At 35.3% G+C, this 13,680-nt stretch overlaps 1 protein-coding gene across 1 annotated transcript in view; it reads right to left on the reverse strand.

Annotated features, from left to right (window-relative positions):
• Nucleotides 1-13,680, reverse strand: part of LOC106664348 (mothers against decapentaplegic homolog 6) — a 41,185-nt gene that overhangs the window by 14,160 nt on the left and 13,345 nt on the right. The window contains exons 2-3 of the mRNA XM_014390016.2: nt 10,598-10,651; nt 9,121-9,183 (exon numbers count right to left, since the gene is read on the reverse strand). Coding sequence (XP_014245502.1) covers nt 9,121-9,183; nt 10,598-10,651 — 117 coding nt within the window. The remainder of the gene's footprint in view (nt 1-9,120; nt 9,184-10,597; nt 10,652-13,680) is intronic.

Raw genomic sequence — 13,680 nt, forward strand, 5'->3', positions numbered from 1 at the left:
CAGACGGTTATCAACCATAGCCGTAGTGCGTTTTTCTTTATTTTTATAACTTAACTTTTTTGTTCCACTATATTATTGAATAACGTACATTTTAATTTCATTTCAAAACTTCGTTTTTACGGTGAACTGCAAACCAAAAAAAAAAATTAATATTGTGAATACAATAATCCAACGGATTACTCAAATTTGAAGAAAACCGTGATATTTAGTGACCTTTAATTAATGATTATTTGGAGATCGTGATGCACGATTATTGGAAGAAAACGTTCGGATTTGTGACTTACCCGTCCCAAATAATAAAAACAAATTTGGTAAACATCAAAGCCCAGATAACTCTTTAAATAAATTTAAAACACGTGTAAATATTTTTCTTTTGAAAAAAAGAAGATATATTTATTCCTAGAAAGTAGAATATGTAAATAAAACGTTGGAATTGCGTGGGTGGATGAGTGTTATGACCGGTTTGGTTCTCAAGTCTGCCGATATCCCTGTTTCTTTTTCGTCAAAAGTCTAGAGGGATTTAAAACGATTTTCAATTTATTAAAAAAAGTGTTAAATGAATATTTAATACATTCAAACCTTCTTATATGTTTCATTTTCTAGGTTGTCTTGGTTTGCCTGTTCTCGTTTGTTTTGTCGGTCAATCGTGTTTCGTCATTTCCTATGTTTGATTGTGTTCCATTTGGTCCTCGGACACAAAAAAACAAACGAGGACAGGCGGGACCAAGATAACGAGTCTTTATTACCGAATGGCAAACGGAAAAAGCAAAAAAGAAAAGCCAAGACGTGCTAATATGCCGATAAAAGTTGAAACACTTATGCAATTCGCCTCGTTTGTCATTATGCAACGTGGTCCGATCCTGGACGAGAAGATACGGCCGAACTAATTTGAGCATACGATAAATCACAACTCGTTTGGAGGAAAATTACGACAATGTCGGCCTCCTCCAGGTGATAAATTACATTTAAAAACATCGCGGAATTTCACGGTGTATATATTTTCGGACGGTTTTCACACTTTTCAGCTGGAATTTGCAACAATTTTACCTCACCAGTCCGTTCAATTAAGAGATGCGCCTGGTTTTTATTTTTAATAAGATGCCCATTAAGCACGGTAAGGACAATAAACGAGGATGAGTTGGCCAAAAACTAGCAACTAACACGTGGGTGTCAACACTACTAGAATACTAATTAACATTAATTATGATTTACTCTCATTGAACAATAATAGTAAACTGATGGGAGGTCACACGGAATACCAAATAATTGAGATTCTGGCTCATATGTGATTGTCTTTCAGGTTAAAATTCTTCGTAAAAATATATAAAAAATATCTTAAAAATGCACACACATTTTATGTAAATTCATTAAGGATTTTCTTGAATACCGAAGAGGTCGAACACTGATCTACCCACTCGGCAGGAGGATTTTCCCCCCTGTGTATAGTCTACTTCTTTATGTTAATCCAATATCGATTTCTTTCGAGATTTGTTTGTTCAATCAGCCTACGATCCTTGCAATGTTGGGTCAATAAACAGCTTGAGAATTCATGCCCTCAAAAAATAACAATTTCGTTAAAGAATTGTGAGCAATAATAATTATAGCAAATGTGCTAAAATATACTTAATTTTAAACAGATCTAAAATACGACAATTTGTAAAACTTAATCTAAGCTATTAATTTTTGTGAGAGTTCATGTTTAGTCTGTCAAGGCATTTTCAGGAATTTATTAAGTTTTCCTAGCATGTAAAAAAGGACAGGACAGACAGAAATAACACCCAGACTAACCACTGAACACCTGTAGGCCGCCAGTTAAGAGTTCTGCTTTGTCATCATAAAAATACAGTATAATAAAATATACCTAAAATAGATTATTAATTAATAATTATAAACACTATAATAATGAAAATTAATATTTTGTAAGATAGAAAAAAATTAAATAATTTTGTGATCAAATTCATGTAGTATTCAATGTATATGTAAAACAACGTTGAATAATAATTGTAAAAATCACAATCAAAATGCAAAACATACAATAATAAATAGAAAAATCGAAATTAAAAAGTGAAAAATTGAATAATAAATGCAAATTGTGAAATGAAAAAAAGATGTATAATAAATGGAAAGTCGAAAGTAAAAGGGAAAAAATAGAATAAGAAATGTTTAAAAATCGAAATTAAAATGGAAAAGATTGAATAATAAATGGAAGAGTTGATTAATAAATGGAAACGTTAATTAATAAATGGAAAAGTCGAAACTAAAAAAAGAAAAAGGTGAATAATAAATGTTTAAAGGTCGAAATTAAAAAGGAAAACGTTCAAATGGTTTAAACCAAAAGGTTAAAATAAAAGTTTAAAAAATCTATAAATAATTAAATAACTGTCCCTGAGATATTGNAGAGAGAGAGAGAGAGAGAGAGAGAGAGAGAAGAAAAAGACACAAAGAAATTGTCTGATGGAGAAATCGCCAGACAGAGAGAAAAAGATTGAAAAGAAAATACAAAGGGAAAGCGAGAGGGAAAGAATGAAAGAAAAGAGAGAGAGAGAGAGAGAGAGAGAGAGAGAGAGAGAGAAAGAGAGAGAAATTTTTTTTTTCTAAAGACAAAATTATTTCGGTCTTAAGCAATAACCTTGCAATCAGTGGATAATATTCGGTATAAAAACAATTGAAAATTTTGTGGAGTTACTTTGTTGTATTATAGTGGCAATTTTGGCAAAAGTTCCTTTGAAATCTTTACTTAGTAATTTTTTGCTTCGCTCATCAGGTGCAAATACTAAAGACTGAATAATACACAGCTAACAATAAAATTACATTCATACCAAAACTAATATCTAACCAACTATACATTATGAATTTATCTATAAGTACCGACATTTGTAAAAGGAACGCATTTATTAATATTTTTCCCTTTCGGCAAGTCAAATCTCGTTTAAACTTTCGTGTCTAGACGGGAGGGTTTTTAATAAAAGAGGTTTAATGAGAAAATATTTGATCAGCGTTTACCGGTGGGAGAGGAGGGCACAGGTAAGTGGTGGCGCCAGAAGATAAGGGGAGAAGGGGCCTCCACAACTACTAACGGCGCCACACACATAACACACATGCACACTCGACTCTGGCCAGGCCCACAGAAGAAAACCCATCGGCATTCCGCGACAGGACGACAGTGGCAGGTGTTGAATATCAATAAGCAAACACATAAATACAGGATGTTGGCCGGGTGCTTCGACGCCAAGTGTGCTCGATCGTAAACACCGCGTAAATTTTTTTTTAAACTCCCCGAAGGGTTTTTCTCCTGTGTGTCTGTATTCCACTTGATGTATTTCAGGTGGTGTCTGATAAGAGTAACGACCTTGGTGACCTTGCCTCTTATCAGAGATAAGGCGAGATACATTGGATTATGTTAACGAGGAATTGGTTGTCTGTTCAAACACAGGGGGAGAAATTTCTCGTTTTAGCCTTTAGAAATCCAACGGAAAATTTTTCAACTCGAGGAGTAGGCGAAAGTGAAGCCACAACGTTACTTTAACTCAAGTCGAGATTAAAAAAAAAAAAAAAAAAAAAAAAAAAAAAAAAAAGACGATTTCCTTTTGAAAATCCTCTTCAATTCTGGCGGATAAAGAATTCAAGATAATATCTTAAGTTTTGTACTATAAATAAAGAAGTCTATAAATAAATAAAAAAACAAAAAAGTAACGTCTCTAAAAGTATAAAAGTTAAAATGTGGTTACTTTAATATCGCCAGTGTAGATTGAAAAAAATATATATTGTGCAGTTTGGTCGTTTCCTGTCATCCTAATATGCACATCCTTGCTGGTTTTGTATGTCAAGACACTTCGTTGGTTATTTTCTCGTCTTCTTTTACTTTTGTTCAGTGTGAACTACAGCTTTAACCTTTTTCCACGTTAAAAAAATATTGAAGACGAGATTTCAAAAAAGAAAATACATATACTTTTGAAAAACCTCTTACTTTAATTTAGTAATCTATCCTAGCTGATAGAGAATTCAAGTTAAATTTAAGTACTCGAAGTATAAAATAAGTAAAGTCTGTTAAGGTAGTAAACATTAAAATATTTCTATGGATAATTTTAATATACACGGTGAAAGATTGTAAAAAAAATAATGTGCAGTTTGATCCTTGTTGGTTTTGTATGCCAGACACTTCAGTGGTTGGTCAGTGTGTTATTTTGTAAGTTTTGTCCTTTTGTACGTGATACAGTGTGAACTTAATTTACATGTTAGAAATGATGTATAACATTTTGGCAATTGTCCTGTGTGTTATTATTACAGTCGTGTTCACTTTATACAACTTTGTCCTGCTGGAATTTGCAGTGCAATGTGCTAAAAACAATTTCAAAATCTTACCAAAATGAATGGCTTAAGTTTTAAACCAAAAATTATCACAATAATGGAAAAGTAGAAAAAAAAGCCAATCGCATGTTTTACTTTTGCGAATTTTGCTCTCTTCGGTCAAGACAGTTGTTAAAAGCTAGAGACTAATGCGAAAATACAGTTGAGACTTTTAGGACTTTGGTATCGAGAAGTGGTTGTCTAAAAGTAGTTTAAAGCCAATTATCCAAAGTTTAAGAATACACATTTTTTCGCGGTATGCGAGATTTTTTATTTCCCAGCAGAGATAATAAATCTTCGTGAGTTCAGTATGCAGGCTAGTTCTTTGACTAGAGAAGACAATATGCGAATTTATATGAAACTGTGGCTTGTCTTGGCACAAACCCTACGGCTTATATAAATTAAACTGCGTTAAATTTTTCCCCACTCTTTTTTACAACTTTGTCTTTCATCCCCGAGTTGATTAATGGCTCTTGTGTTAATCCGCAGTCTTGTATTCACGAGTCCGATTTCTCATTTGGGACAATCCGGAAATACCGACTGCCCTCGATTCGTTCCGCCCGTGTAGGTCAAACGGCCTGTGCAAAACCCGCCGAAAGGTCATGGGCGATGGCAAATTCGAACCGGTGACAACACGGGAGATGAGAGGGAAAAAAGGTCGCGGCTCGTGGTATTTGCAGCACAGGTGAGGGGTTGGAATGAGCCGGCACAAGGGGGTGGGTCTAGTCGATAGGTAGGCGCCTCCTAGACGCCAAACCCCCACAACCACCTAACCGAAAGCCGAATATCATCCCCAAACAGTAGCCGACGAAAAATTTCATGATCGATGACAACTTAATAATGACCCGATGACAAAGATTACATCAATTCACACAAAAGAAATATAGAAAATTAACTGCTCATTAATTTTAAACAAAGAAAAAACAAACAAAAGCTTAGTTAGTACACATCCGAAAGATAGTCATCCCCCCCCCCAAAAAATAACACCTGCTTATTTATTTCGTAGGTAAAATCTTAAAAAAAAGTTCTGTAAGGACGTCTTTTTGTGTTAAAAAAAATAAATTGAAAACTTGTTATTAAATTGGTGTAAGAAATTTCAGACCTAATCGATTATCACAAATCGTAACAGCACGTGATGCGCATTATCTAAAAATGAAAATACCTATACATGTTAGGTTTTATTTATTTTATAACTTTGCCTACCTGTGGTTGCAGTGAAAAAGCCAACCCACTTTGAAATTAACTAATTAATGTTTATTATATATAAAACTCTTTAAAAAGGCTATCTAAAGTCAAAACTTTGGTTATTTTTTAAGAAAACATTTGAAATAATTTATGCTCACGGAGGCATTTTAGAGATATCTTACACATACTTCGAATTCTTGATTCTATTTTACAGCCGTTGTTTATTATTTAAACAATAAAATTGATTGGCCATAAAACCCAAGGCAACTTGCGAAACTGCGAAGCAGATCACAATGATCCAGGTTCATCACCCTGCACATCCAAAGAGGAAATCTTACAAAAAGATTTTGTTCAAATTAATGTCGACTGGAAACAGACCATCATCCAAGTTAATGATTCCATGGATTAAATGAGTTTCTTACATTTAAGTCGATGAAAATGAAAGGGTCTCATTAAAAGAGATATGCAGAAGGCGGTGTGAGGTCTTTTCGTTATCGCGCTACAAAATCTCGTTTATGAAGGGGCACAGACAACCTTTGAGAAAAAATATCGTTTCTCTTGTGCAGATTTTGACTAACTTGGAAACATGCTTGTCAAGTTGGATAGGTTCAAGTTTTATTTTTTCATTAGAAAAGTTTAGGATCTCTTTGGGAGGGAAATTGATATGAAAAGCCTTCCGTTCAATTATCTAAGAAAATTGTGGGCGGTTGAACAACGTGATCCCGATTCGTCAAGGGTCGATTGATTTCATGAGGAATTTAAATCGTCCCAGGTCGAACAGTGCGTAATTGAAGGGCCAAGTCGACAATTACTTCTCCTTAGCTCTTTCTTCCCCAATTATAGAGGTCGTGTGTGTTTTTATGTCTTCCCTCCGAGGAAATAACAGAGGACTCAGCTTCAGCGTCATTACACGTCCTAATGGCAGTCCGTTCCCACAACAATGCACTCCTCTACCTGTCCTCAGCCTCAAATGCATTCACTACTTTATAAAATGCCCTAGGGGCAAAGCAAACAGACGGGCTGGAGGTATGGGCGTCTCAGGTTATCGTTTAAATTACACAGAATCTTTTCTTACATTTTGATAATAGCTTGCAGTATTTGTTGAAACGTTCAAAAGGAAATTTTTATAGAGATTTAACAAAGGGGTAAAACGGTCGTGCACGGTTGTGCAACATTTTGTTATCGATTCGTCCCTCAGGTAGACGGACGATTTAGATTCCGATCTATATCAACCGATGGAATGACTAAGCCGGGTTTAGCTGTGGGTCGAGACCGGCCGTTCTTCACCAACGGGCGCCCGCCTCGACTCGCGATGGTTAATTAGAAATCCAGGCAATTATCAAGAGCGGACCGGAGGGTGGCCACCTTGGGGGACCATTGTTCACGGCGCCAGACAACTTTCATGACTGCCGCTCTTTCCCCGAGACGTAATTGAATCTCCGAATTTGAAAGTCGCCAGGCTACCGCTTCTAGTACTAGATCTGCTTTTAGGCTTATTTCTGTTCAAAACCAAAAACAACTGGGGTGATTGCGTGAGTGATAGAATCGCAGGGAAGGAGTCCTCGGCTAAATGATGAAGTACGTCGACAGGTAGTGCATTCTGAAAATTCTTGAAAAATTTCTTCTTCTCCAAGGATCTTTCCAGCCCTATTATTAACAGGCATCACCCCAATTTATTTTCGAAAAAAATTAAGATCCAATGATCAAACAAAGCTAACGTTGACAACCTGATCCATGCCTTTTTGAGCAACCTCCAGTATCTTGGTAGCGATGGAAGACCCTTCGGACAGTTATTCTGGGAATGTTAAGCACCTGGCCACATACGCTTGACTACTGACTGAATCTGGATCACTTAAAACCATCACACAATCAAATTTGAAACTTAAAAAAATCATACCACAACGACAGAATGAAGCTTGACTATCCAAAGATTAGTTACAAAATCTAATTTAAACGCAAGTGATAGAGTTTATCTGTTTTATTTACCTCTAATCGTTCAAACCGGTCCAAATATTGTAAGATAATCAATGGTGGATTGTCTACGAGGTAATTAAAAATATTAATGATGACCATTTTTTTCATGTCATTCAGTGTAGCTCAGCTACTTGCAACCCATCCCAATATTCACTACTTACATTATGTGTTGGACTGTTAGTCTTTTTGAGTTCTGAGTGATAAACCAATATTTTGTTTCTGATATTTTATGATCAACTACTGAAATTTAGACTTGTACAAGCATCACCCTTTGTCCAATGAGTCGAAGAGAAGTGTGACGAACTTACAACTCGGTCGTTTCTGTTATTTTATCAACTACCCCTGAGGATCAGTCAGAATGAGAAATGATTCAATGACAATTTTAAAAGTATTTAGGTCCATTATATATTAGTGGTCTATTGAACTTGCTGCTTTCAATTAATTAATCTTTTACGTAAGGTTTTTGGTTGAAGTGAAAAAGCTAGTGCCGCTAGCGGGATTCGAACCCACGAACTTCGACTAAAAACGCCGTTGCTCTACCACTTGAGCTATCGTATCTTCATTTCAACCAAAAACCTTACATAAAAGATGTATTTAAGTCGTTCATTCAATCAACACGGACCTACCATTGAAGATACCCTACCAAAATAATCGGATACGACCAAATACATATTAAATTTGTTAGTAACTCTTGTTTCTTTGTTCAAACCGTTGCAATTATTGCCAATCCGACAAAACGAATCGTCATAGTTCTTACCAAGTACAATGACCGACCTTTCTAGCCAGCTTTACAGTGTTTTTAGCCTTGTTTTCATAGGCTATATCACTAGTTTTCCTTTGTTTACTTGAAATCTAAACTATGGTATTCTAAAAATGTAAACACTCGGTCGTATCCACGTTGTTTATTCAACCGCAGTCAATGAACTTGCCGTTGTACATCTATTTGTTCAAACTCATATATATTCCCCTATATTTGTGTATAAGATATTCAAACAAATGGGAAAAATAAAGTCTGGACAATGAGAAGTCAACATTTGGTGCAAATGCAACGATAAAAATGTATTTACAATATTTTTAAATATAAACTCGGCTATGCTTTTTAAAAGATCTAAATGGAAATGATCATCCCAATTGAATAAATCGCTTTAATCAATATTAGTCGTAAAACTCAAATGTCTAATATTGTTATAAATTATACTGTAAGGCTTAAATAAAATTAATTTCTTAAAAATTTACAAAATCGTTGTATGTTCACTTCTTTTGTTAAAAAGTAAGATATTCGATCGCTAAGGCCTTCCTTTTTAAGGTCATACTGGGAATGACCACAACACGCCAAAATATATAATGTACAACGAGCAATGGTTGTGTTTGAAATTTTGTAGTTTATTTTAGTGGAACTCTACCTTCGAACCTTTGCTCACGGGGAAGAAAGGAGTGGAGGGGGCTTAAGTGGAATAACATGTCTTAGCGAAGTAGATGCAAGAGGGGCCCAGGAGGAAAAGAGATAGAGGGAGACACGAGGAGGACCTGGTCACCTTGAAAACCGAAGGGGCCAGACCTTAAATTTACTACAGCGCGGCCGCCTGGCGAGCCAAAAATCCACAAAAGACTCACCTTCGCCGTTCGTGCTGAGCGACCCCCGGAGCTCAGGTTGGCTGCTTTCGCTCGGCGCTCGATCTGTAAAAAGAAAACAAAATTGTTTCATTCCGAGCCGTTATGGGTTTAGGCAGGGTCTCCGACCTGGATTTGACAGGTCGGTCTCCAAAGTGAAAGGATAAGCCTCAAAAGGCACAATGGCTAGTTTAACGGGTTTTGCGGATTATAGTGCAAGTGGATCGACTAAAATCCCATTTAAAAGAAAAACAACAAAACAGAATTAAAAAACTACCGCCTTAGTGTGATTTCTATCCAAGATTTTCGAAATCCACTCATAAGCTGATAATCCCACAATAATTAAAAAATAATAATTAAATATACTAGTTTTTGTGATCCGATTGACCAAATAATATCTTTCAATTAATTAATCTTTATTTAAGGTATGGTTTAGATAAAAAAGTCAGAGTCACGAACGGGATTCGAACCACGACCTTCGGCTAAATACGCCGTTGCTCTACCACTTGCTCTATCGTGACTTCGATCCACTCGGGCACTAATTTCCCATATCAACCCACCCTTTCGAATTTTCCCTCCGTTTTGTCATTTTCAAATGTCGTGTATGATTCTCGGCGACAAATAATTAAATACACTTTACTCAGGAAATTTATTAATTCAAAAATTAATTCAATGTCAGATTGAAAACAAACAATTTTGCTCATTTACAAGAGACAGTATTTTTCAAATATAAAATAAAGTGCGACCTGCCTTAGCAGTTTTACGTCGGTCGTTTTTTTAATCCAAGGATGCTTAAAACATGGTAACAACACAGTGAATCATAGTTTTTTTTCTAAAGTAAATAATCACCTAGTATGATTAATTTAGGTTTATCAATTTTTCCAGAATGGATTTTTAACTTTATTCGTCACCGTGATAGTGTGATTAATACCTATATTTGATTCAAAAATTTTACTTTGCAGTATACTGTATATCGTATTCATTTTTTTTTACAATTAATAAACAAATTCTCGAATTGAATGTATGAAGATGTGTGTTTGATATCTTATTGGAAAAAAAAATCGCCGACACTGCCCGTTTATAAGAAGAGGAAAATATTAAATTTTCTTTAATTCTACCACCGCTAGTTGCGTAAGGAGATAAACAATAGATCGCCTGCCAAGTAAATGCCACGAGGCACTTTCTACAGAGAAAATATGCCCCGATTATTAAGAAAAGATATTTGCGAAAAATCACACGCTATAATTTACATAAGATATTCACAATAGATAAAACATTCCCGATAACAACTATCATCTTTTTTCTTTATATCAGAACTAGAGTTATCTCACAAGTAAAACCAGAGAGGAAAAGTCAGAAAAAGTTTTACAGCAAAAGGGCTAAACGAATTATGTCAATTTTTATTTATTTATTTTTAATTGCCCAAGTTTAGCCTTAAATATTAATATTTATAGAATTTAATTAAGAAAATTTAACTCACCTTCAGGTTTGAGCCTCTCACACGAGGACCTACAATAAGGGGGAGGCGGAGCTTCTGAAAAAATACAAACAACAATTTCATTAAAAATACACATTCGATGTTAATGAAAAAATAAATAAATATATATTAATTACATCTCACAGACACAAAAGGAAGAGAAAAATGATGGAAGGGGAGGAGGTTTGACGACGGAATGCGACTCAACCTTGTTCTCGGCGTCCTAGGAAGGAGTTTATGCTAAAAATAGGGTAGCAGAGGAGTGCCTCGATCGGGTTGTGGACCACTCAAGGGAAACCACTGGGACCTCGCTCGGGATTGAAAACTGGGCCTGTCCGGTTTTCGAGAACACTGTATGGTCAAAGCCCTTGTATAAAAATTGTCCTCTACTGCTAGGTTGTTGAGGAAAAAAAACCAAGGTGGGTGAAATCCTCGTTGGTCATTCTTTAAATTTCTTCGTGATGTTCAGGTTTTATAAATAGAAATCGCGTAGTGGGGTTATATTTGAGCCGGGGTACACGGTGTGCAGCGTTGGCAAAATGTTAAACCGTGTCAAATCCTGATGCACCCGGGTTCAATAGAAGGGTGCAGCTCAGGCTAAAATTGACCAATAGAGCGTTGTTGAAAACTTGACCAGTGCCAGCTATTTCAAGGCCAAATTTGAACAAAGAAGGCGAAGAAAATCTACCAAAAATGTCGTTGACCTTTACAAAAAAACTATTATCAAAGATCACCACCGAAAAAAAACCCTAGACAATAAATCTTATTTTTGATATCGTCATATAAACAATAAATAAAAAATTGGCCTATGTGAAAAATAGGCACGGCTGAAATCGCTTATATTTCAGTTCACCGGATTAATTATTGATTTGTCTGTTGTGTCTGCATTTCAAGGCCCGAGGAAAGGTGAAATAAATTTTACCAGATTATTTTTCCCACTATCTCTAATTTTGATTATGAAATCCAATAAAACTGTGCCTCCAATAAAACAGCGATGGCATCACAGAACAAACATATTTGAAAAGATTATATATAGGGTGAGTTTAACCTTTGGCCCCTCATATATTTTTTTTATCGCGTGTTTTAATGAAAAACGCCGAGACACCTAAATTTTTATTTTTTGTCTAGTTTCTCATGGGCAAAAGTATTGTAACTTTCCATTATAATGGGATAGGAATTTAACTATTTCATATGGAAGGATATTCATAAATGTACATTTTTGAAAGGTTTTTGGACACTGAATTCATCGATGCAGAAATTTACCTAGGGCTGAATCGCGCTTTCAGACGTGCGCTCAAATAAGCTACTTCCAGAGCGTCTTTAATTGATATTTGAGGAAAATGTTCCAAATTTAGGCAAAACAATTTGCAAACTAGAAGAAAAAAAAAAAAGAGAGAGAGAGAGAGAGAGAGAGAGAGAGAGAGAGAGAGACAAATAGAGGGTAGATAAATGATAGATAGAGAGCAAATTAGCAAATAAGAAATTACACACAGAAAATATAACGATGATACAGAGCGATACAAGAAGGTTTTTCAACGTTAAATGCACCCTGTGTAATTAAAAGTTCTGGATCTGATTAGAAAGTCAAAGAAACTTGGAAATTCCCAAATATTGACAATTTTGAAATTGAATAGTCCAAAATAGAATCCTGCACGCTTTAATGTTTAATTTTATTGCAATTTTAAGACGAATTTCGATGGAAAAATAACCGACAATCATTAATAATACTTAAGATTATTAAAAAACTGGACGGATATTATATTGTAAAAGAGCACAATAAAACGAAATCGCAACTGTTAGAATTGAAGAAACAAGGGAAACGAGGAAGAAAAAAGGTTATATTGAGATACAGAGACTAAAAAAAAGAGAGAAGAGAAAGGAAAAAAAACGGTACAAGAAAAAATTAAATTGCTAAAAAAAACACTCATGTACGACGGAAATAAATAAAAAAGGATATTGACCGATGGCAAAGAGGATACGGGGTTGAGCATTTTCCAATTCAGTGTAGAAAAGACAATGCACCACCCGCTTAAATGGACTATCAAGTCACTTCTTAACCATGCATATAGTAGTGTACGTCAAATAGACACTGTATGTAGACTCAGATGGAGAAATGACCGACAAGGGCTGCTGAGTAGTACTTAAGTAAGGAAAAGCCCATGCCATGGAATACTTTGGTTTTATTTGCTTCACAAACCAACTAAACAAGATTTCTCGATTGTACTGGCACGAAATCGTGTTCATAGTAGTTTTATGAAAGCCGGTGGGATTGATGTAAATTTTGGCCCTATTGTGATCTCAAAGAAAGAAGAGGTTCTCTTCCCGGCTTCCTCTATGGACAAATTTCACATTCCCACCAGATTCGAAGCTATTAATCATCAGCATAATTGAACTGGAATATGGATGTGAGGTCTTGTTTAAATTATTCCGTCACGTTGCGAAAACATAAGCCACCGCAATAATGTGAAATTTTTTCATGAGAACTATGGGGTGATGAACCTGTAATTTGGTCTGATTATCACAGAAATCACACAGGCACTCTGAATATGGCGAAACTCGCCTGATACACACAAACCCAACGTTAACAGGTATGTTATCAGCTTTATATTGCGAAATTAGAAATCAATTATTTTAGCGTTTGCCAAGAAATTAATTTTAATTAGAAAATTGCACCAGAGGTTAAAGCAGGTGGTGAATTGTCTTACGGTGCATCCAAAATGCACCACCCTGAAGGTATTCTATTCATATGAAAAGGAATTTATAAGTAATGTTTGTATAGTACGCCTTGTTGTAAATCACTTTTCAATAGTTTAATCAATCGATATGAATAATGTCTTTCTGGCAAGGACAGCCATCCCACGTATAATGTTTGTGTCGGATGCAAAACATGATGGTTACAGAGGTATTTAAATTTATTTAAACCGATTTGAACGATATTGTGACGATGGGCGGAAATGTTTCCATATTCAAGATGAAAAGGATTTATATGCGAGAGCGTGAAATGACTTTTGAACATATGATTTTAACATAAAACAACTATTCAGGATGAAAAGAAAATCAGAATGCGAGAAGGCTTTTGAAGCGTT

This window comes from Cimex lectularius, unplaced genomic scaffold, assembly GCF_000648675.2.
Source record: "Cimex lectularius strain Harlan isolate CLEC.00 unplaced genomic scaffold, Clec_2.1 scaffold251, whole genome shotgun sequence".
NCBI classification, from domain to species: domain Eukaryota; kingdom Metazoa; phylum Arthropoda; class Insecta; order Hemiptera; family Cimicidae; genus Cimex; species Cimex lectularius.